This window comes from Larus michahellis, chromosome 1 (genome assembly GCF_964199755.1).
Source record: "Larus michahellis chromosome 1, bLarMic1.1, whole genome shotgun sequence".
Taxonomy (NCBI): domain Eukaryota; kingdom Metazoa; phylum Chordata; class Aves; order Charadriiformes; family Laridae; genus Larus; species Larus michahellis.
In genome coordinates, this window is record NC_133896.1 from 208,257,488 (window position 1) to 208,283,393 (window position 25,906).

The 25,906-nt window shown below is 36.2% G+C and overlaps 1 protein-coding gene across 4 annotated transcripts in view; it reads right to left on the reverse strand.

The window, feature by feature from the left end:
* Positions 1–25,906, reverse strand: part of CNTN5 (contactin 5) — a 661,723-nt gene that overhangs the window by 64,071 nt on the left and 571,746 nt on the right. For all 4 annotated transcript variants that reach the window (XM_074570954.1, XM_074570976.1, XM_074570986.1 and 1 more), the window contains 2 exons: positions 5,949–6,076; positions 5,057–5,232 (listed from right to left, as the gene is read on the reverse strand). In XM_074570954.1, the coding sequence (XP_074427055.1) occupies positions 5,057–5,232; positions 5,949–6,076 (304 nt within the window). The remainder of the gene's footprint in view (positions 1–5,056; positions 5,233–5,948; positions 6,077–25,906) is intronic.

Consider the following 25,906-nt stretch of genomic DNA (forward strand, 5'->3'; position numbering starts at 1 on the left):
CTCTCTCCCTTACTCTCTATTCATATCCAAAGCCACAAGCACTTGGGCACACCAGTTTGTGTGCTTGCGTCACTCTAGGAAATGGTCAGAGTGTCCCATTCTAACGTAGCATGCAGGTACGTCTATAAATTCCGTTAGTGGACTGGGACTGTTTTTATCTTGGAAGTAACACATGGTAAAGGGCATTATTAGACCATGGTCTTCATTGTGTTCAGATTTTGGGTTGCAGTTACCAGTCATAAAACACAAATTTAAAAGGTTTTTTGACGAGAAATACTTATTCCATTTTGTACCCTCCGTAGTTTACAAGAAATTTGTGTTACCAAAAGACAAGATATTTTTTTTTAATTTTGAAACTGCTTCTGATCACTCAAGTGTTTAACTACTGTAGCGTGACAAACGTGCAAAACCTGGTAATGAGCATAGGGCTGAAATATCTGGAGATTTGAGTTGACAGTAATGGCTCTGTTCAGCCTCTTCCATCAGCAGGAAAGTAATGCAACAAACAGTGAAACAAATTGATAGCAATGAGGTTGATATAGCAGTATTACCCTGAACAGAAATTCTCTGTGCGCAGAGCACGTACCTTCTACAAGACTTTTGACAACTATTGCTGTTTTCCTCAGCATGGGGAGGAGGGATTGTGTTAAATAAACCCCCTATTTAATTAGCCTTGTTTGGTTTTATGACCAATAAAGAGGAAAGACATTATTATTAACAGCCCGCTGTTTTAATTGATTCCATGTAGTGTAGAACTTAGTGCTGCCTATTTAGAAAATGCTTAGGAAATGTTAACCTTAACTTCTTAAATATGATTAAAGTACTACAACAAACTAACAAGAGACTTGAAAATGTAAGGAAAGGTACAAATTTATGCTCTCTTACGGGTTCTAAGTTATCAGATTGAAGTCTCCAGTGCTAGACAGTAGTTAATGTATTGTCCAGTCTGTATCTACTGGCCTTTTAGAAGTAGTTTTCAATTCACTTCCATGTGAACAAATGACCACTGTAAAATATAACATGACAAGTTGTGCTTATTGCTTCCCATGGTGGCGGTTTCAGTTAAGATCAAAGACCAAGAAGATATTGAGACTAAATCACTTTCCTGAGTCTGAAAGGTACTCATGCAGGTCAAGGTGAGGGACACTAAGAGCAATGCTGCTCCTTACTAGTTTGTGGGTAACCACAATAAATCACTTTGCTTGGCTGCTATAAAAACAGTATCAGCTTTCAAACACAGAGTTGGAATGATGATAGCTGGATGAAAATCTACCCGCAAAATCTGACATCTTTAGCTAGAAAAGGGATACCTCCAGGTCAAAGTTAAGGTCAGTGGAGATCTTGGAAAAATCTGAATAGAATTTTGAACAGGACTGCTGGATTTGGCATAGAGTACGGAAGATCAAAGTTACCCTACTAAAAACAAGAACACCTATGTTTTCTATGCTCAAGAGCTCACTGGTGTTGCTAGAAGGAAATCTTGGCAATTCAGACTTCCATGCAAAATTAGTTCTATTAATTACACAGATTACTCCTCACAGACCCTAAAATGTTATTGAATCTTTTGGTAGACAAAGACTTAAATAATGCCAAAGGATTCTGGCTATTTGTAACCCTTTGCCTTATTGTTCTGCTACCAAGTGTACTGTGGAGTCAGCATAAACAATATTTGGGATGTTTTCCTCTCCTAGAGTGCAGTCTGCAGCTGTCATGACAGAGGAGTTTGGTCTCTATTCCTTAATATACCTTTAATGCACAGCTTTGTTCAGCTTGATTCCCTTACCACACTTATCTTCTTGCCAAGCAAGTCCCTGAAATACCTAAATTGCTATAGGTGCTAATAATAACGGCATAAACCACCTTCAATTTGTATAAAAATTAGTTCTCAGTATGAAAAATGAGAACACTATTTTTTTTGGTACTAAAGCTACAGATATAATTTAAAACGAGAAAAGCAATATATGTTATTAAGAGAAACTTTTAATTTTCCTTTTAATTGCAATTGCTAGGGAGCATGTAATTTTAGCAAGTTGAAATTTATCTACAGCCCAAATAAATATTACTTTGGTGATAGATTTTATAACATCGCATCAGAATGTTCACCATACTTAACACGTGGGTCTCCTGAAAGTAGGAGAAATGCAATCAGTGGTGAGAGGTTGACAATGGTTTTGCAATTAACAAAACCCATTCAAATAATGTTCAGTTTCTCAGGCTTTCAAACAAATAAACAAAAGCCAGAAAAGTGAATGTTTTTTTATCAGATAAAGTATCTGTGTGCACAGAACAAAATGGATTTATAGTTCTGTAACTTCATGCACGCAAAGGATATTATTTTTCTTAAATGTACTGCACTAAAAAGTATTTTGTTCATGATCAACTCATGCAATTTTTAAAAAAATATTTCATTCAGAAATGCAAAATAAGGGATATAGATAGAACTCTATCAGATTTCAAGTTTTCTTCAAGTTCCTTTCTTCTGCATTCTTAAACCTGTGTCTTTATCACATTGTGTATCACTCCTTTGAAACCGGATAGGTGAAAGGAGCTTACGCGATAGGAGAAACAGGAGAGTATTATTTCATCTTGCTTTCCCCTAGTCATGCTTTAGGTTTTAACAGAGTAGAGAAATACATTTTCATCCTTGTGATTAATTTCACATGCTTATGTGGTTAACAGAAACGATATTGAAACACAATTGACAACATCCCACAAATGAGTAGTTATGGGAATTATAGAGTTTTTGTGTCAAAACACAGAAAAATCGCTGTATTACCACAATCGTTATTTTCGAGTTTTGCATCTCTCAACTGATATTCATCTTCATTTTGGGACAATGCAAAAATCAAGATATGCCTTTTGGTGAAGGGAGATCTACATTTATTTTAATCACTACTTTCAAAGAGGGAGAAGGATGTGTCATATTATGTTTCCAACAGCATTCAGAAAATTTCAGTGACGATTGTCCTAACAGGGTCAGGTTTTGGTATCTCTGTTCTGAAATGGAGTGTTTCCCTGCCCATCCCGCCTGTAATGTGTTAATAGGTATTTTCACTCCTCTTCCAGTTGATCCAAGCCTACTCTTCCATTTTGTCTTTAGAGTGAAAACCATAAAAGAAATATCTTGCAAGTTAAATGAGTTAGGAATGCAAGTAAATGAAGCATGGCCTGACCATCTCTTGTGTAAGCAATCTTGTAAAGGCAAATGAAGCTAGTACAGCCTAAAAATATCAGGGTTTGATGCTTCATTTTGGTATTTCTTTAGAGTTGCATAATATTTCACTATTTCAACCCTGGTTTAATAGTGACAAAGTAGGATCTAATTTTGTAATATTTTACAATATATGCAATGCCTTCTTTTCAGACTGATTTTATTTTCTGAACTGCTGAAGTTTGCTGTTTGTAAAACGGATACAGCATTGACTCTATTATGAGTGATTAATACTATTTTCACTTTGTAAAGTAGCAGTGACTCTTTAGCAACACAATGAGGATGAAGTCACAAACTTATATCAAAATAGCTGGTTAAATCTACTGGGTTTTGGCAAAATTTTAGCCATGTCAGGACAATTAAAGGAAACATTAATTTCAGTGAGTTTTGCATGAATATTTGCCTGAAAATAGTCCCAGTATGTCATCTACCAGGTTCTCAATTTGAATGAGCCTTACTTCTATCACTTTGAAGGCTTTTACTGGTACAAATGAAATTAATGAAGAATTCTTGTTGAAAGATCTACAAAATCCTATTTTCATAAACCAGATTTACTTTGATAGGAGAAAAGCTGTCAGAAATTTTCTAGCCTGAGGATTCTTCCCAGCAGTTAAAAATTCCCTTCATCACAGAAGATGCTGAAACGCACTGAAGGAACCATGTAACACATTTTAGATTTTAAATTTTTGGAAATGACTTGAAGTTAAATTGTAATCATAGGATGTTTTCTTGAATAAAAGAATGTTTTAACCTCTAAGTAAAAAAAAAAATAAAAAATTGTAGTTTTACTTCCTATATATTTAGTGCTGGATTTTGAGTATTGAACTTCCTCAAACGAAGATAAGTATGCTAAGAACTTTCACACCTTGTATATATCTTACTAATGTTTTTCAATTAAAAAGTTTATTGAAGTAAAACCAAACTAAAAAAAAACAAAAACAAACCAAACAGCCTGAATTGAATATAGTATGACTTCCACAGAGGCAAGCAGAAGAATAAATTGATTGTAGCTGACAAGATTTTTAATGCAAAGTTAACTTCGCTACATTGTAGTCAAATGAGATACATTAACTTTTAAAATTTCCTGACCTTTGTGAGCTCCATTTTTCTCTGTTAACATAGCATGGACATTTGATTTACATTTCATTAGTGGGAAGATTGAGTTAAATGACTGTAGATTCTATTTCCAAACTTGTTCATAATAAGAGATTTCTTTCTACTAAGAGAAGTTCAAACCATTTAACATGGAACAGGTTGGAATTACTTCATCATACCGTTTAATCATATTAAATTGTTTTTGAATCAAGAGGTAATATTTGAAATTGGTATGCATGTTTTTTCCATATGATTCTTATTGACTTAAATAAGGGTTGCACAGCTAGAACCTACCTCAGGCAGGGGAGTTTGAAAATATACTCCTTGCTATTCAGATATTAAAATATATGCTAGGCAAGTAAAAACATCGGGAGGTAAGGACATTCCAACAGTCATGTTATCTGCGAGACAGACGTCAATGCATATAGCATCATCCTTTCTATGTTAAAATCAGCAGAAGAATGTGAGGAGGATTTGATTCAAACTACTTTCTGTTCCCTCACAAAGTTCATCAGATGCCTCACCAATAATAGTATGTATAAGTGTACACTTAATATCTTCATGATTAAAACTACTTGAAGTAATTCTAGTGACCTGCAGTTTGCACCTCCTCTAGCTATCATTTCTTTCCAACATTACTGAAACCATTATCTGTCAATTTAGTCAGAATTTGGTAAATGGGAGACATGTAAAAGCATGCAAATTTCTATCAGTTCACAGCACACAGATGACAAACGCATGGTCACTTACTGCCTTGATGCTTTCAAAGTGTCCACCTTCTTTTTCAAAGTCAATTGGCTGCCCATTGAGCATCCAATAGAAAGTGACATCTAGTGTGCTGTCATGAAGGGCTTTGCAACTGAGGACAACACTTTCTCCAACCGTTAACTCTATCTTCTTGGGAGTCAGCTCTATTCTTGTAGGTTCTTGAAATATGGAAGGATTAAAAATATTTAGATGGAAGTCTAGTTATACAGCAAGGCCAAAATAATATGATTGAGTTCTGCTTAGTCTACTCAGAGCTTACATTTACTGTTTGTTTCAAATACATAATGTCAAATATTGAAACATTCATAATGCACACTAAAACATGGCAGTGGTGAACAGAAGGTACTGCCGGTTTCATGGAAGCAATAAGGCAGGATCCTAAACAATGATCTATAGGATTTCTGAGATTGAGATTGATTCCTGATGTAATGGGTCTTTCCACTTCACTCTAGAGTGGTGAAGTAGTTCTGCAAGGGCACCTCAAGCTTTGGGGGAAGTCTCTTCCTCCTGCTGGTCCCTGCTGTCACAAATTTCCATTCTTCTGCATTGATGCCCTCCTCCCCCCCCCCCCCCCCCCCCGCTTCCTTCTCTGTGTGTCAGCTTGGGAGATTTTACTTATAGAATTATTTATAATCAGAGAGATTTAATATATATACAAAGCCTTCTGATGTATGTCTACAATACAACAGCTGGAGTATGCAACCTGATACAGGAATACAATGTTTGACCAGATGGAGGTTAGCCCCCCAGCTTGTTGGAAATGCTTTTTTATTCTGCCTGTATAATGCTGGTGCATGGTTGTCAGGGGATTCTAAGTAATAATTAAATATTAGTAAAGAGAAATCATCATTATCATCAAAGTATTTTTTCATACCTTTAACAGATACTGATGCAATGATTTCTGCAGATCCAAATACATTTACACCTTGGCATAAGTACCGTCCTTCATCAGACTTGGAAGCATTCAAGATTCGCAGGCTCCCATGTGGAAGAATAGTTATCCTGAAAGTGATAAATACATAAATGTATAAATATATCTCCCATCCTAACAGCCAAATTCCATGATGATATATTTTAGAGCTAATAAATAGGATTAAGGACTGCTGCCTCTGTAGCAAGGGATGATGAAGACGATAATTGAATTCTCTTCTGTTTCAAAACGGTTGTAATAAACTCATTTTATTCCTTCTCCTTCCTTAGTTCAAAAAGTTTCAGGGCGGCATCAGTGGATTAGTATCCTTTGACACTTATCGGTGGTGAATTTTAATGAACCTTTTGTAAAAAGTAAAAAAGGTAATTCTTCACAATTTGTCTTTAAAGTTTCACTGCTATGGTATTGTCAAATCACATTTCAATATCAAGCACAGGCCATTCCATTTAGAAAAAAATGACCTTAAAAATAAAATCTGAGAAGAATGGTAAGTAAAATGTAAAAGAGGACTAGAAAAAAAACCATAAAATTAATTGTATCTGGTCAAAATATGATTTATGGCATAACTACACAGTGTAGCATAGGGACTTAAATAATCTCTGCTTTTTTGTGGCTCAGTTTTTATTTTTTTCTTTGAGTCTTGTATGATTGCAGATACGTTACATCTCTAGGTAATTAATCCCACTGAAGCATACTCACGAGAAATGCTCAACAGTTTACATTTAGGAATTTCAAATTTTGGCTTTGTTTACACAGTATTAATCATGAAGTCTATGAAGCTACATAGAGGTGAAAATTAACACATTTTTCCTGTTCTAAAATGACAAATCCCCTGAATTTATTATACGTTAAAACTGTGGCCCTGGAAGAGCAGTAAATGATCATTGCTCCTTTCCTGACACAGAAAAACTATAAGCCTAAATGGAGCATGGCAACTCTTACGTGGTGTTTAAGCCAAGCCCCGGTTGCAGAGGTTGTATATCCTTTCCCATGTTGGGTAGTGGTTATGGCTCTCTCAAAGGGCACGGGAGGTGTGGATTGGGAGCCCTCCAGCAGGCACGGACAGTGAAAGCAGATAATCCTCAGCAAGTGCTTTCAGGTATCACATAGAAGTAGAGGAGGAGATGACAGAGTGCTTTCTTGTCCTGTATTTTGAAAGTAAGACAAGACCTCTCCGTGTGTCAGAGAAAGAATCAGGCTAAGTGGGTGACTCTTCCCCAGCAATGGTTGGACTTTTAGATATACCTCTCCAGAGAGGACTTTCTATCTGTTAATATAGTGACTAGCACTCCTGCTGGGAGTCCCCTGTTGAGGCTATGATCAGAAATCATAGAGGGTACAATGTTGTGGTTTACTCTTGAGAAGTATTTAACCAGGAGTAAGGCACTTTGATCATCCTGATTAACAGGTCACGTTGGGCTGCTCAGCAGACAAAAAAAGGAAAGAACTCCCTTTCTAGGCTGGGTGTGTTAGCATGCAAAGCTGAGTTACCTTTGTTTTAAACTAGGAGTGATTTACTAAAGGCTTAAGATTCAATAATGTGCTCAGACTAAATCACTAATCTGAGACTGCATATCTTTTTTTTTTTTCCTGACTCTTCTCTGACCGTTTGTGAAAAATGGTGTTTTATTATCTGAGGTTTATAAACATTCCGGTGGAGAAAACTGAATTTCATTCCAGTAAAAAATGTACTCCCGTTCACTTCAGATGTGAAACCACTCACTGCCTTTAACGGAGAGACAGAAGAAAATAATAGCTTCAAAAGTGAATGGGGCAGAGGAAGGACATGTCAACTCTCAAATTCCCAGTGAAATCTGATGATGCATCTCCCATCTTGCTCTAAACAAATATGTATCAGTATTTGAATCGCATCATTTGTCTAAAGGTAATTTTATAGAAAATTTAATTATATTAAAAAATTGCCCCTGTATCAGAGTTTTGAGGTTTTGGTTTTTTTCAAACAAATTAGAAGGCCTGAAATCTTGTTATGATATGTCACATCTTTGAAGAAACAATCTGCTTTAGGAACTGACAGGGACGTAAGTTTCCTTCCTTTCCTCTTGGTGTAAGTTTTGTTCTCTTATCAAGATGCTCTGTGATCAATGCTCTGAGGACATCGTATCATTAGTATGACAATAACCTTTGCAGAACAGTAACAGTTTTCATCAATATACTGTCAGCATCAGAAAAATGAAAGGACACTCCTACAGTGTTTACAAATTATAAAGGCTTATACGCAGTGTAAGTCCTCATATAAAACTGTTTTTCATTCTGAGCTCGGAGGAAAAGAAAGTTAGCTGCATATTGAAGATTATCTAATGAATCTTATACATGTTATCAGCTACATTTCTATTTAGCTAAAAGCTCTTGCTATCCACGAGGAAAAGAATAATCGCTCAATCAAAGGGATTGCAAGCACATTTGCTGGTGAATTATTTGGCTCAGAAAATGATACTTTCCTTAAAATGCCTAGCGTTCATCTGTTCTCCCTTTTTTTGTGTTTGGGAAAAAAGCCAGAGGCTGGTTATGATGGAAACTGAAATGCTTTATTTATTCACATAACACTTGCTGCACACAGCGGGAACATAGACTTCTCCTCCCTCCCTGCCAATATCTCTCAGTCATGGAGAGACCACCTGCGTAGTATGTCTACATATTTTAATAAGAAAATACCATAGCAAAAGGTTTTTTAGTTTCATAAATAAAAGGGAAGCAAAAAGAAAAGAAATGGGGTCAAGGTAGAGTTAAGGATAATTCCGGGAAAAACCCTCTAAAATATTAACTTATTAAAAACTGAGGGAAAGATGATGATAATAGGTAAATGGATAGAGGAAGAATGGATGAGGCATCAAGGTGATAGTTTACAAATTATTTTATGTAAATATAAGAAAAACTCATTGTAATCACATAAAGGAGATAGATGTTGTGCAGTCAAGGACCTGAAAAATTGGCACATGAGCTTATCGTCTATGTAGAAAAATGTTTTCATCTGTCTAATAACACGGAGAAAAAGAGGTGAGCGTTGATGTCTCAGAATCAATAAGCATGTTGACTTAAGATCAACAGCAACAAAGGATTTTAGCAGGAATTATTAGGAAAAAATAACCAATTTACCACAGCAAATGGAGATGAGGTAAAATTCAATATGATTTAACTGAAGTACACTGACTGAGACTAAATTGTCATAATATTTAATAAGAAACATTTTCTAGAGAAAATAAATGCAGATTTGACCTTCCACAGGTTTCAACAATTTTTTGCATGATGAAATTCACGACTGCTTAAACAGATTTAATACAGAAATTTAAGATGGTTAAGAAACTTGTTGAACAGAAGAGAAATAGTTTTTTTGGAAGAGAAAGGATTCTTTGAACTATTATCTTACTTTTCAAAAAGAAGGATTCTAGAAATTTGATGAAATAAACAGTTCATTGACACAAAAGATCAGCAAACATGAGGGCTTTGATGACCCTGAGCACCAGACTCATAGAAAAGCAGTGAATGTGTCTCTGAACTAACATTACTGTGCAGCAAAGGCAAATGCAACCCTAGGACATATCAGCTACCAACGTGCATTGTGGAAGTATTAATACATAAAGTGCTGAGGAGATATAATATGGAATATAGTACAATTTGATCATCAGATCAAAAAGATACAATCAGAAAGATTAATTCTAATCAAGCTGGTAACAGGAGGGTCATCAGGATGACCAGGGAGGAAAGAAAACCTTTCATTCTAGAAGCTGTTAGTAAAATGAAAGCTAAAATATCTGCATGTGAGGTGAGTTTCTATATTACATGTTAATTTATGTGTCTTCTCAGTAGAGTCAGTGGAGCTTCTATTAATAGTAAAAATATTTAGATGTCTAATTCACATTGTAGGTATCTACACTCAGATATCTCAACCTGGAACTGAATTTCACCCTCTAATCTTGATTTAGCTCCCCAGACCTAAGTGCCTGTTATGACGTGACGTCATTTGAGGGACAAAGTCCTAGCTGCTGTTCACATCAAGAGCATGACTTGGAAATTAATTTCCCCATTGTCCCCAATTGCTGTGGCTTTGCTTTGTAAAATAAAGCAATCCAAGCACATGAACTTCAGCCTATACTAAACTGTGAGGGATGCACTCAATTGAGGAGTGCATTGCTTTTTAGGTACAAATGTACATCCAGTCGATGTCCCAGTGGAATGGGACTAGGACTGTTCCAAAGAGAAACTCAGAATTAGGCAGTGTGGACAGTGTCAGCTTTTTCCTGCTCTTATTGATCCATACTACCTGCTCATATAGAAATAGCCATAAGGTATCCACCTGCACAGGTCTAACAAATGTGACACAACATATGAGAGGACTTACAGAGGTTTACAGCAGGTGTAAGTGTGTCTTTCTGGAGCCAGAATGACAGTGTAGGGACTTTCAAAGGGCAGCAGGAGATTGTCTGGGGGTAGCTGACTAAAGCTTACAGTGTAAAGTTAGAAACAGTCTAAAGAGTTAAGGAATATAATGTCCTCTAATGATGGTGGTGGTGAGCACCAAGTGTGAAGCTGGTCTTTGAACTTGAACAACTGGTCTCTCTGAAATCAATTAAGCACAAGTTTCACTGCATACTGTGTACCCATGAAGCTAAAAACCCCAACAAATTAATAATAAAGAGAGTTAAATTGAAATTGAATGTGAATTTAAAAGTGTATCTGATATCTGTGTGTATTATATTTTTCCGCTATTACTTTATCTGAAATATTGCAGCTGTTGGATGCCCAGTTTGCAATGCCTGTTGTTTTCTTTTCTAGAATATCAGCAAGTTTGGAAATACATATAATACATATTAGTAATGTTTCTATAATGTCAATTTTGCTAATGACAACATAATCCAGTAAACTAGATTGAGAATTGTAACAAAGCCACAGAAGCATGAATGAGAGGGTAAATTTTCTTTAAGGCTTCAGGATTGGACTTAGATTGACATTGGAAGGCTGCGAAATACTCAGTAATTATAGTTTTCAGACTATATTTCCAAGTGATTATTTTCACTGTAAAAATATTTGCAATGTATTCAAAGCTATTGTTCAGCAGTAACACTTAAGACTGGAAACATTCTTAGTATATTTGTTTAAACAAAAATATATTATCACACACAGATCAATCATTTAATCAATTTTATTCCTCTTTTACCAATAAAGTATGTACCAGAGAGAGTAAGATCCCTGATAAAGAACATGCTGTTTTATCCGGAAGGATGAAAGTTCATACTGTTTGCATATGGGATGATGATTTGAACAGAAAGGTGTTCTCTGAGACCAAGTGTCTGCTGAGTAGCTGACAGATGGGAATTAGGCTCATAGGAAATGTTGGATCTTTGCGTATAGATGGTGTTTGGAAGTCCTCTATCTGGCAGTCAGAAATGCCTTCTCTTAATCAGTGTTGACAGAGAGATAAGGAAAAGCGCTAATGGAGATGAACAGGGTGGAGGGTCTTCATAACTGTGAATGACAAAATTCAGACTCCTTTAGGCTTCATGTGATTTTGAGAAGAGGACTGAGTAGAATATGATACTTAGGAGTTGCTCACATGGGGAGTTTGGGAGGATTTTAAAGAAGTATCCTTTATTTTACAGTATTCTGATTAAAAAGTAGCAAGCTATTTCCTTCCTGCTGTTTTATGCACAGAAAACTTGTGAGAGTGACTGTAATCTTTGGCCTATTTTGAGGGGAAGGATAAAGAAGTAGGAAAAACAGTCATTGTTGTCTTGGTATTAAAAAGGGAGATCAATTCTGCCTGCCATATTGTTGTGATTATTTTCCCTCTGGTTAGTTCTTAAGGATAAATGAAACGTATTAGTAGTCTGGCTACTGTCACTGCTCCGCTGTCTTACAGACAAAATAGTGATTCATTAATATCTGGTACCACCCACCATGGAAGTTCTCGGATGTTATCTACAGCCAGTAGAGGACACACTGGTTTAGACGGTGGAAATTCTCGTCTCTCTTTATCACCAGGGACAGTTTTACCTTGACCCACCAGGGCCAGGATGTGCATTTGTTCTTCCTATCACATGTAAAATCAGTGAGCGAAGACTTCCATCAAGATTAAGATAATGAGAGAGGAAGCTCTAATTTTCATTCTGTTGCATCATTCATAGCGGATTCTCACAAAGAGATGTCTCGGTGCTGTGGCTAGAAATGGTTTAAAAAGTCTGGAATGGACCCTGGAGTCTGGATGCTGAAGGAGCTGAGCAGTTGAGGCAGCAAAAGTTACAGGTTACAGCTGCTACACATCCTTCAGGATTTTACTGAGGACTTGTAGCAAAGACAGTGAACACGGTGTCTGGATCTTAACAGAAAGAAATGCCAGACAGCTCACATCTGGAGCTTTATATTTTTTAAATAACAAAGTCAGAGTAAGAAAAAATAGAAGTCAATTGTGTGGTCATTTTTGGTGTGAAGGAAGAATTAGCTATGAGTAGTTTGATTATGCTATAAACACTTTTACCTTTCTCTGCTTTCAATTCTTTTTTTTTTGTTTAATTGTATTTTTACTTTATCTTTCATACAAAAGTCAATTTTTCGAGGACTTTAGAAAAATAATCACAGCATTAAGAATCATAGAATCATAAGGTTGGAAGGGACCTCTGGAGATCATCTAGTCCAACCCCTGTAAGCATTACAGTTAGTTAAAGCCTTTGCAAACTTCATCACCTAGTAACTGGGTAAAAGAAAAATGTAAGTTATTGAAGTGGTAAGAAATTTTCACCCTGCATTTCTCATCGGGGTCTAAAACCAGGAGTATGAAATTGGTTTGTGTGCATGTTGGAAATAAGAACTTTAGAGATGCAAATGGAGAGAAGCTGCACTGACTCATTTAGCCTGTGGCCCCTCACAGTGTTCTGATCTGAGCAATCTGTCATTTCACGTTAGGTTGGGAAGGGGATCTGTCAGTATCCTTTAATGTAGATTACAAGGAATCGGAACAAGTATTTGTAAATAGTTGAAACCTTTATTTCTCCTTGAATGGCTGTGGGCTCTGTCATTTCCCCTTGCTTTCTCTTGCTCCTTCATAATAGATGTACAAGCCTCTAACTCTCACAGAAAATGGATATGAGTTATTGCTGTAGTAAAACCACTTATGTAAGCAGAATGCCATCTACTTTATATACATTTTTTATATCATCACCCTAGATAGAGTCTTTTTATTTAAATATTGTTGACCTAATTAGAAACAAGACTGTGTTTAGCCCAGTCCCTTGGCAAAACACAAAATTATTTGGATTTTCTTCATTTCAGATTTTCAAACATTTATAATGGTGCAATTCCTCTGTGTGATATCTTGGGTCACTGGAATATGCTGAGAATTATCATTAATGTACTGCAGACTACTTCCAGCTCTATTTAAGCTAATCTATGCAAACTGTCTTAGGGCAGTTTTTTTCAAAGGAGCCACAACTGGGTTTCTCATTTTGTCCTTGCTGTTTTGCTGCTCAGTGACATTTGTGCATGAAAATACACAGCTCTTGCTGGTGCAAATGGTGTCCACTTAAGTAAATATAATTTCAAGTGGCTGACACTAAAGTATGATTTCTGCAGTGTTGCTGAGCAGTAAAGGCTAGAAATTACCAATATGTCAGAATTAACATGGTCTCTTGGAGCATTTTTTTCTTTGTACAAGTAGGCTGGTCATTGGTTTTAACGGTGCTTCCTACTAATGACTTTATTCAGACCAGTACTTAAGCATATAGTTTGCTTTAAAGACTCTGTTAATAATATTTATGACAATGATGATATAAAGGTTCTAAAATCTAAACATCTGCTAAGGTATTATACTCAATCAGACCCTAACTGTAAATGGAGCAGAGGTTCAAATCAGTAATCTATTACCTACAGAAATTAAACAAACAAGAAGAGTTTTAAATTATTCTATATTTTCACTGGTACACGCAAGCAAGAGAGATTAGTTGGTACATTGTGAAAATTTAGCACCGCTTTGCTAATTGGCACCTTGCCATTCTGCTCAAATATTTTGCCCCAAAATGTGTTTGTTCTTGTGTAAAGAAGAAAAACTCGAAGAATTCCTCAGAAGATATCTCAGGGTAGTGTCCCAGAGGGCAGGAAATGCCATTTAAGGTCTTTTCTGCTCTGCATTGTAGCCCAAGAGATCTTTTAAAAGCTTTTATAAAATATGCTTGGTTTATATATCTCCAAACATGCTGAAATTACTCTAAAATGATGAAAATATTATTTTATATTTTTTACAATCCATATTGTACTCTTGCTGCTTTTAAAATTAAAATATATCTTAATATTTTATTATATTAATAATTAAATTTATTTCCTCTTTTTTATACACTATTTCAATTTCAGAAATATTCTGTTCCTTAGAAAAGGTTCCCGCTTTTCAAGGAAAAGACTTTTATCACAATAATTTTTTCCATGTTCCTAAGTGACAGCAATGAATTATTAACTTATTATATTTTCCTCAGAAGCTTTTAGAAATAACAAAGTGCTTGTAGGACTTCATAATTCCCCCAGGAAAAGAAAAACGCATGCGAAAACTTTAGTTACTTTAAGATATTTCCATGTTTCACTTGTTAGCTAGAAAAGCAACATAAGTACTCGAAGGCAGACTTGATATGAAAGAGGTAAAATTCAAATAGACCAGGTGCGCAAGGGGGCAGTTCTTTAGCCAGTGTAAAATGACATAATTTCAACAACTATGTGGATCTATTTTGGTTTATCGTAGATGAAGACACAGCTCAAACCAGCAAAACTATGCTACGCTTGAAGTGTTAACCTTAACATCATCAGTATAATATGAACAGCAGAAACTTTAATTTCATTGAAATGAGATTCTTGTAAATTTAAGACTGTTAATTAGATGTTTACATGGAAGTTTTTACGTGCTCAGGGCAGCAGTCATCTAGCTAAAGCATTATTATTGTAAGCTCTGTAATAACGTCCAGTCAGACGGAACCTGCTTTCCAACGTTGATTCATGTTCTATAGCAACACTACTAGAATATTAACTGCAAGCAGCATTTCCATGTAACACAGCAATGAAATTTAATCTTTCCCACCTCCCTGAAAAATTATTTTGTTAGAGATACTGTTACTGCTTTCATGTAAATAGAAGAGTTGGGTAGGTGAGAATAATTGACCAATCTGGATGATAGAAGAGACTTCACAAAAAATGTGAGAAAGGAGTGTGCACACCTGAAAAGCAACTTTCCCTCTCTAGGCCCATGATGCTGCCTTAGTCTAGCTCTGTGATATAGAAACATAGAATCATAGAATTGACTAGGTTGGAAGGGACCTTGCAGATCATCTAGTCCAACCATCAACCTACCTCTCACTAAAACCATCAGTAAAACATATCTCTAAGCACTATGTCTTTTAAACACCTCCAGGGATGGTGACTCAACCACTTCCCTGGGCAGCCTGTTCCAATGCTTAATAACCCTTTCAGTGTAAAATTTTTTCCGAATATCCAGTCTAAACCTCCCCTGGAGCAACTTGAGGCTGTTTCCTCTTGTCCTATCGCCTGTTACTTGGGAGAAGAGACCAACCCCCACCTCGCTACGACGTCCTTTGAGGTAGCTGTAGAGAGTGACATTAGCTATAGATTTCTACATTGGTTGCAACCGACACACTTCCTGACTGCATCCTTGATGAGTGGTGGGCTTAAAAGTCAGTACCTCCTGTGAACATGTGGTTGTTTATTAAGCTATTGGTGGCAAGCCAAGGATTCAGAAACCTCCATTATCAGTAGCAGTGCAGACTAAAGGCTGTACTGTTTCTGCAACACATACAAAATTATCACAGGAAGACCGCTTTTCTAGAATACTACTTTGTTTCTTAGCATTGACAGTTCTCTCTAGTTATGTTTCTCTTTTGATAGTAAACCCATGGGTTAATGAACATACTGACAAGAGTCTTCCAACGTTTAAATTTTCATGAGGGGTTAGAAAAATACACCTAACAAAACTGTAAAGCTGACTACATTAGCTTTCTTACATTTTGTGAAAGAACCAGCCTGACCTGTGGATGCAGACATCTTGCAGGAAGGAGAGATAATCAGCTCAGTGGAGCTGCAGTTTAAAAGCATTGGCTCAGCACAAATGGGATTTGACCACAATGGAGTAGGATCTTATTTACATCAGTTTTCATGTCAGTTGAGTTCATTTTGCATTCTGGAAGAGAATCTGGTACTATGGCTGGAAAACTAGGTAAAACAAGATTTATTTTTTTCTAGTGTCACAAGGTGAAATACAGTCTTTTATCTGGGAAAAGGCATTTAAAAAAACCCGTGTGTGTTCCCTCCAGAGAAATGTATTGCCACTAATACTAAGGGTGAAAAGGGTACAAAGTTTTTACTGAAAATCAATCTATTGATTAGAGTTGTTTGAACCTTAAAAGCTTTAGTTTACTTTGGAACACCCTCCACTTTAGTCACAACTCAAATGATTTTGATTACAAGTTGTAATAACAGTTCAGTAGGAAGTGCTTCTCTTTAAAACTGACATATCCATCTACAGCTGTATCACTGTGCATGAAAGAGAACAGATGGAATTACCCCGGTGACATAAGTTATGTGCAACAGAGCGTAAGAGACAATAATAATGATACAAGGCAAAAAATTCAGCGACTGTATTTGTGCTACTCGGTCAGGCTGCTCTCAAAGATGGTTCTTGTATTAGACTGGGGTGCCCCATCATACACAATGAGGTGGTCATAGACCTCTTTGAGAGGAACGCTCTGTGAAAAATAGGGTGCCCTCAGGCTCAGCCCATTTCGCTTCATGCATAAACCACCCATGCACAACCTCTACATCCTCTCTCTCAATGTCTGTATTGCTTGTGCAATGATGGCAAGTTGTGATAGTCACGCATTCTGAAGAGGACTAGGGAGCCAGCAAGAACCAGTGAGAAGCACTTGGGGAGAATGTCCTGATGCTGGATGCCCACATCAGTTGAAGGATTTGTCTTGTTCTTGCATTGCTCTTGCCGCTGCCAGCCACAAGCTCCCTGATGGATGGGATATAGTGCTCCTGAACTTATATTTATTTATCATGGTAAGTCTGGGTACACATCGCTACACCCCACTGGTGAGACCACATACTCCTAGATGGTACAGATGATCAGTTGTGGGTTGCTAATTTCAAGATACAGACTGTCATGGTTGCAGTGCCACAGCAACAACCGACAGCAGGCATTGGCGAGGACCTCACATTGGTCTAGAGGCAGGAGTGAATGGTTGTGTGGCATCAGCTGTGTTACACCTACAGACTGGAGGCACAGCAGTTGCACAATCATTCTAAGGTCTCTGCTGCTGTAATTGTAATGGAAAACTAATCCAAATAACTGTCTCCTGCTTGCTATTTGAGAGAGTCAAAGCAGCACTGGGGCACTCATGTGGCACAGAACTCCAAGACTTCCTGTCTCTCTTCATATCTACAGCCTTAATAAATATGCATCTTCTCTCACCAGCACTGGAACAAGAACATGATACTTCTTCAGTGACATAATCTTCCCTGTTTTCCTAAATTCTAGTGGCTTTCTTCAACCTTTTTTTTCTGGTCAATCTTTCTTCCCTAATCTCTTTTCCTGCACAAAACAGCATGCTATGGTCATCTCAACTGTGGCCCCACCTCTCTTCTTCCCTAACCTTACCTACAAAGTGCATTATCAATGACATTGGCATGGAGCTAGGAACATAGAGTATAGAAAATATGGATGAAAAAGTTACTGTGTCACTGGGGATAACCCACTGCCACACATGGAGTTGTGTCATATAATTAGACAGATAGACTAATCAGAAAAAACCATTTTATAAGTTTATATGACTGTGGCAAGCTCCCTTCTGACCATAGCAGAGAGAAGTACTGAATCAACAGAGACCGCTTTGCTCACTATACAGCCACTTCTCACTTTTGCACACAGAAATATTTTTTACGGCCATTCAAAAGTACTTTGAGCTCTCTTTAATGACTTTATTTGTACATTCTGAACCTATTAGTCCAGGTGACTATTTCCCAGGGACCTGGGAAGGCTAAGCTAAGTACCTAAAGCCAGTAGTGTGAATGTGTCCTTAAAGCAGGTAGTGACAGATGGCATCAGTTTTGCCTGTCATTTTGTACTTCACCATGTCAGTATCTCTCTTTCCCTCCCTTTTGAAGTCTGGGAACAGATACAGTCAGGGATCAGAGGCGATGAAAAGAAAAATATTTTTCCTAGGGATACAGAGAGGGCTACATACAGAGTTTCTTGAAACCTGATGAAAGTTTGCTGAACTAAGAGCAAATCTGAAGGGAAGGATGAGCCTTCCAAGGACACAGTGGATGGGGATAATCCATTTATAACTTCACTTTTCTGTCGCCAAGTTTGCTTCATTTAAAAAATGTTCCTTTTCTAAGAAAACATAGCCCCTGTGGTTCAAAGATTTTTGGTGCTTTAGGGGTGCTCACTTTGATGAAAAGTTGCAGACAAATTCTCAAAACTCTGGATGACTCATGCTCCTGTCACACTTATGTTTATTCCTGCTGAACTGAGATTACACTTGTAACCTCATCATTCATTTTTTCCCCAATTTTTGAGTGTTTGAACTTGCAACCTTTGCCATGCTCTTCATATAGTTGCTTGGATATTATTATAGCATTATTTATAAGCACAAAAGTAGAAGAATGTAAAAAGCAAATGACCTTTCTTTTAAACCAAGATTTCATAGCTTCTTCCAGGGACAATCAGCAAAATCAAAGACCTTTTTTATAAGATGATTTTATTTACTGCTTTTATTGAAAGTGGAAACCTAAGCTGCCATTTAGCAGCAGGGCTGTGGAAGGGAAAACAGTAAGATGGAGTCTTTGCTACAAGGATTAGGAAAAGTGTCCTTTAAGACTGGGGTGCAGTTTAGAACCTGAAAAAAAAAAGGGGGGGGACTGTGATACCCAAAAATATCTGAATATTCAAGGTGCTACTTGACAGGTTCCAAGATCACATGTGGACTTTTATTTATGGTAATTTATTAAGCACTCCAACCCCTGGGCCTATCTTTATTGTGGAGGTATTTTGATTTATAACTTCAAATATTGACTTTAATGACATTCCTAATCAAATAAAAAATGTTAGTATGAATTGGGAGATATTTGAGCTAAAGCAAATTAGCTCAATTCAGCATCTTTTTATAAGTCGGTAACCTTTTAGAGTCCTCTACCACTGATCTTTCGCAGCTATCCCTCATACTCTCAAAAGCAGCCTTTCATTACTGAAAGGAGGCTTATATGAACGATGGGGTATAACTTTTTAATAGTGCCTGTTCTGAAAGGACAAGGGAGAATGTTTTTTAACTAAATGAGGGTAGATTCAGATTGGATATAAGGAAGAAATTTTTTACAGTGAGGGTGGTGAAACACTGGCCCAGGTTGCCCAGAGAGGTGGTAGATGCCCCATCCCTGAAAACATTCAAGGTCAGGTTGGATGAGGCTCTGAGCAACCTGATCTAGTTGAAGGTAGAATCATAGAATCATTTACGTCGGAAAAAACCTTTAAGATCATTGAGTCCAGCCGTAAACAATGGTTGGATTATGTTCCTACTTATTGCAGGAGGGTTGGACTACATGAATTTTAAAGGTCCCTTCTGACTCAAACCATTCTACGATTATATGAACATAGGAACTGTTAGTGGAGAAGAAGAAAACAGACTTAATTTAATGACAGTGTAAAGGGACATGGGTTTTGTCTCGTACAAAAGGAGACACAACAAATGTAGAATCAATGCTCAGCAATTTGAGTGTAGCTACTTTTGTAATCCAAGCAGGGAAGATAAGTTCTATGCCTGTAGTCTGTAGCAAAACAAATGGACAGACAGCCTCTTCAGTTGTTCAGCAGTGACACAAGCAGTAGATAAATCAGTTTGTTAATCAGTTGGCCCTACTGCCAAACATGAAATAAGTATGGATTTGGAGTAATTATCCTTGCAAAGGGGACAGTAGTGATCACTATACCTGTGTGAAGAGTTTGGGACCTCTGAATCATTTATGAACCATGGTCTGTTGACTGCTCTTTCACAGCCTACTGTTTCTACGTAATTGGGATTTGCATCTAAATGCTTTTCTTGGTCAGGCTGGAATCAGTTGTATTAATAATTTGTCTCTCCACATTTGGTATTTATTTAATCAACAAAGAAAAGATAGCCTAAATCACTAAGCACATCTTACCTCTAGGCTTGATGACTATTAAACAAAGGAATTCATTAAAAGGGAGATTATTGCCATCCTTGCAAAGATATGCAAATAACAGTGAAAGCACAAGAAAACTTTCTTATTACTTTCTAAGCAGTTTCATGCAAGGACCGCACATTTTCATGAGTTTTGCATAGGGAGGATAGCAGATATTAGAAAAGAGTGGGGAAGGACAATTTGGAATGGAGAAGCTGACAGAGTTTCTTTTGCAGCCTGTGTTTCCTCAGGAGGAATTCCTGCTCTTTTTCTGAACTACTCTAAAATTTGGGCACTGTGATTCAAAAGTCACAATCAGGTTGTAAACTAAGAAGAGTATAAATGGCCAAGTAGTGTTGAAATTATCAAAGTACTTCACACTAGAGCCCTTAGGCAATGCTATCATAAAAAAAAATAAAAACCAAAGGGTGAGACGAAAGATTCGTGTTCACTTTGACTATAAAGGAACCTTATAGCTGCAAGCTAATATTACATCTTCTACAATTGTTTTCATCTCAAAATGAGAATATTCATTTTGTTGATATTATACATCATTATGAACTCAAAGACCAAAGTTCACGAGAAAGCAAGGGGTTTAGAATCAAGATATAGGCTTAATCCCATTAGACATTTTTCTGATCTGGTTTCACATCTGACAGATTGAAGATACAGTGTTTGAGTCTTGGTCAGGCTCAGCTATGCTTTAATTCTTACAGTTGTGTGATAACTCAATTTTTTTACTTTCTCTTCTTTTTTAGGTTGGCTTTAATCTAATTCTTTTTTTTCCCTTTAAAGGTGAAATCATCTAACTCCAAGAATACTTACTAGAAGGCTGGTCTGTCCTGGAACACACATTAATCACAAATCCTTTTCTTCTGCTTTGACCATAGAAATCTAATCAGGCTGTAGGCAGCACAGAAGCCTAACAGACCACTGGATACATTCATTTCCACATTCACCTTTTGGGGTAGGTACATTATGAAGGAAATTTTTGGCTGATGCTCTGCCTGAATTTCAAACTCAATCAGAATTCAGTAGCTCGATACTTTCTCGTTCATTATCATGAAAAAAATATACACCAACAAGAAATTCTTGGATGCAACACTGTCCTTGCACCATATTCTTAGCTGTGATGGTACAAATGTGTGTTTAAAATATAAAATGTATTGGTTTCCTTTCCACGTCTCTGATGATTTTCATGACAGAAAATTAGGCAATATTCTAGGATAATATTCTAGTACTAGATAACTAGAGGCGTAGATGACATTCAGGTATCCTAGAGGTAATATTCTGGTAACTAACTCCATAGAATTAGCCACGGTTGTGGAAGGTTCAAATATGATAGAGGGCATTATTTTTTCCCATCAAATTTCCAGAATTACATGGGTTTTGAAAAAAATTTTGAGCATATTTCAAACTGAATATGTCAAAAACTGGTTTAAATATTCAACTTTCTACATCACTAGACATATAAAAAATGTAAAAAATCTATATTCTGGAACACTTTAAGACCTAAAGTACAGTTTAGACCTTCAGTCAAAGTACTTAATATGAGAATGGCATGAATGGAAAAGAATAAAGTTTGTGATCAACGATAGGGACTTTAAAAATTAATTTGAAAGGGCTTATATGGCCAAGCTTTGTAGCAAGTCACAAAATCGACTTCCAAATAAATAATACCAAGCCTTACCTCCTTCCCTTTATAACTTATTTTAAAAATCAATATCCCTATGTATGGAAATTTCTTTAAATAATTCATTGCCACCCGAACAGAAATGTTGAAATGCCATTGGAATATTATTTCCATGTGCAAAAGGTCAACTGTTGGGCAAAAATCACCATCTTCATCATAAAATATCAAATATTAGAAATTTAAAAGGATTCAATTTAGATTAAGCCTGTGTTCATTGAGATTTACAGATTAAGTCTTGTTTCATTCAAGGCGATACTCCTCTCTCTAATTACTTTATTATAGAATTACCATTTTCATCTTTGCAAATGCAAAATGAATTAATTACCATGTCTAAACAATGAGAATCTTGGCAATTAAATAATGACTTGCATTTTACAGTATGTTGTTAGAATACTTCTTGGTCTTCATGTTGGGACACTAGACATAAAATTCCATTTTGATTGATTTAATTAATAGGAAAGTGTTAAAATGAAATTCACAAATGCAGAAATTCAATTTAAAGGTTCATACGCCTGATCGAAGACAGCTAAGACATAGATAACTGCACTTGAAAACAGATCTGCTTAAAATGGAAACAAGGTGGATTGCTAAAGAAGTCTTGTAAAGCAGGAATATATTTAATCCAAATTTCCTATTTTCAGCTCTGGAATTTATGGATGAACTGTGCATTCTTTTTAATAGATGAAACAACAGTTTATAATTCCTAGTGTCACTGGATCTTACTCTGTCATTCCACAATCACTCTGGATCATTATCCACCATAAATTTGAGCCAGAGGAAGAGTGGTCGTGGTCATTTCCATCCAATTAGCCAAAACTCAATATTAAGAGTTTATGACAGTGTTACGTTTTTATTGGCTTTCCAATGTCATGGGAGGGCAGAGTACTTAATTCACACAAAGTTTACTAAGACTTTAGTTATTTTTTTTAAGCAATTCTGAATCAGCAGATTGCTTTTGTGCTGGCTTCAGTGTTTTCTTACATAGTTTCAGCATGTTTGGTTTCAGAACAAGCAATCTAAAAGTGGATTTACATTCTTATGAGTCACAGCCATAAGAGGAGTTTCTGCAAAGCAAAAAAAATGTCACCAGCGTAGGACACAGGGTAGGCTCTATCACTTTCCTGTGTATTTGACAGACCTTCTAGTCTTAAAAGAATAGGTTTGAACTCAGTGCATGTAGGGATTGAAATTACTCATGTATCACAGCACAGGAATTTGGATGTATATATCTATTATTTAAAATCTTTATCTTAACATAAAAGGAAAATTATTTAATTTTAACATACTAATAGAATTTTCCCCTAATGCATGCTTTCATATTTGATGTAAGATGAAGAGGGAAGTCTTCTCAGCAGCAGCTGAACTATCTTAATTAATGAATGTAATAACTGCTTCCAATTTTTCTTTTGTCTACTTGTCTTTGACAGAGATATTTTTCAGTTTCAAACTGGTAAAACACTGACAATTAAAACACGGGTGTAACATCACTTTTTCACCATTACAACAACAAGTTCAATATTATAGTTCTATTATAAAAGAGCTTGATATGCAAAATGTCTGCAATATGTACAATGAAGATGCAGTCAGAGTGGAGCACAGTGGGTAGCACAGTGGTAACACATTATTTACCTGAGTGCTACAGACTGCTCTGTGGCTCTTTCTGGAACTGGGCAATCACCCTGTTAATGAATATAAAAATCTAGTTCTGGGTTGTTTGACTTTTGACATTGCAGAAAGCTCTACTTCCAGTCCCCATAGTATTTCTTTTTTTAATTTATATCTAAGAGAATTCCTTAACATTACTTTTAGGAGGAAATGTAAAATATTTCCCCTCTAACTCTACCCATTCTGTCAAAACTGTTATTATATCTGCAGTTCAGCCAGACCACATGCATGGCATCCTGCTTCTATTTAATAGTTTTGGTATTAGAGCTTGAACTTTGCGCATCTGCCCTGGAAAAACTTCTGACGGAAAAACATTACGATCTTCATGTCCTTTACTGTCTTTCTACCAAATAGAGAATCCTGTGAATGTAGCTCAAATACTTTTTGTAACACATTATGTGGTACATATGGCAGCACCTGGTTCTATTTAACCAAGGCTTCTTAAAATAACTATTAATCTGAAAAAAATCAACAGCTGATCAATGTGCAGAGACTCATGAATTTGGAAGACTAAAAAGACAAAACTCTCACAGTAGATTGCTGTAGTTTTAGAAAGTAATATCAAAACTTTATTTGATTTTCAACTGTATTCTTTGGCTAACAAAAGATAGTCCTTTTTCTTTCCCTTGCCTTATTTCTATCCTTAGGCCTTCATTGTGCAGCAACTCTGGATTAAGAATTCAGTCATGCAATAACTAAGACTATCCCACAATACTTTCATAACTATTTTTTAAAAATATATTGTTTTTTCTTAATTTTCCTTTAATTAATGTATTCTAGCTAACACACAAACCCATCTATTTTCTCATTTAAACAAACAAAATCTTGTGCACTTTATTATAAGGAAGAGAAGGAAGATAGAGTTGGGGATTACTGTCATTTCTGGTTTTGCATATTTGTGATTAATGGACATATATGAGGTGTGATCATAGAAATAGAAATAAATTTCTACATTTATTAAATTTATATTTTATCTCGATAAAGCACTGAAGTATTTTGATTCCAAAGTAGCTGTCTAGTTCAAGCTCAAAACAAGAGGAAAAGAAAAAGTTGTCTCCATAATTCCAATGTCTTCAGTGTACAGATGAACAAGAGCTGTACTATTGCATAAGAATTAAAAAAATTCCACTGTAAGAAACTGATGAAGTTATGCTCAAACATGAAAATAGAAGTGTCAGCTTCATTTATTATTTTGAATAAAAAAAAGTGAAGTAATATTCAAAGACTAAGTGACCTAATTCATATTCCCAATAGTGGCGTGTAGATGATTTTGCCCGATCCAGCTGAGTAAACTGTATAAATCATTTCTATAAAGTTAACTCGGTAACAGAGAAATCTATGGTACATAACAGTGTATTTGTAACTGCACAGATAATGGTGACAGATAAGTCACACACTGAAATCAAATAAATCACTTGCAGAAATGAACAAAGGACTAAATCTTATAGCACATTAAGGAATAAATCCAACAAAGTGGATGAAATGCCATTATGTTAGACATAATTGAACTAAATCCAAACAAATGATCATGAACCCAAAAGGTTGAAGCTAATAACAACATGTCGTGAAAGGGAAAGGTGCAGAAACATCAGGAAAAGGTACTCATTGCTTCTAGATCGGATCTTTACAAAACATTCATTAGCAAATGTGAATTGTTCTCTTTCTCTTTCTCAGTTTCTGTAATTTCTGAACCTAGGCATGTATTTATCACAGAGCTCTTAAAAAAGAGAATATCTCTCAAAATTGACAATTAATGAAAATTCTGTTATCATTCATTATCAAAAACCAAGACTCAAAGCTCGGTATGTGATTATTTATTTACGCCTATAAAATAGACAAGATCGCCTATGTTATTATTTTTTCTGGAGTCTTAGGAATTAGAACATGTATGGTACAAATTTGCGTAGTAACTTAAAATCCTCCTGATATATAAAGTTAAATCCCATCCTGTTGGAGTTGGCTGTATTTTTTCAAATAGCCGTTGTACAGCCACATAAATAAAAAGAAAAAAAAAAAAGTTAAAGGAAAAGTAAAATGAAAAGGAAAAAGGAAAAAAGAAAAAAGGAAAAAAAAATATTTTTAAGTGCAGATTTCCATACACTTGTCACCAAATATAAACTGCCCTGGGTGTGGCTAGATTTAGACAAGATTGGGCAATGCCAGTAACAGCCATACTTGGAGGTCTAAGGCTGCCTTTGGTCCTTCATCAGCTTTCAATGATTTACCTCTTTTTGAAGTTTTCGGATCTCAGGTTGTCTGTGCTTTTCCAAAACCACACAGGTGGCAGGGACCCAGAGAAAGCATAAGAATATTATGCACAGCCAGCGACAGCTTCCTTTTC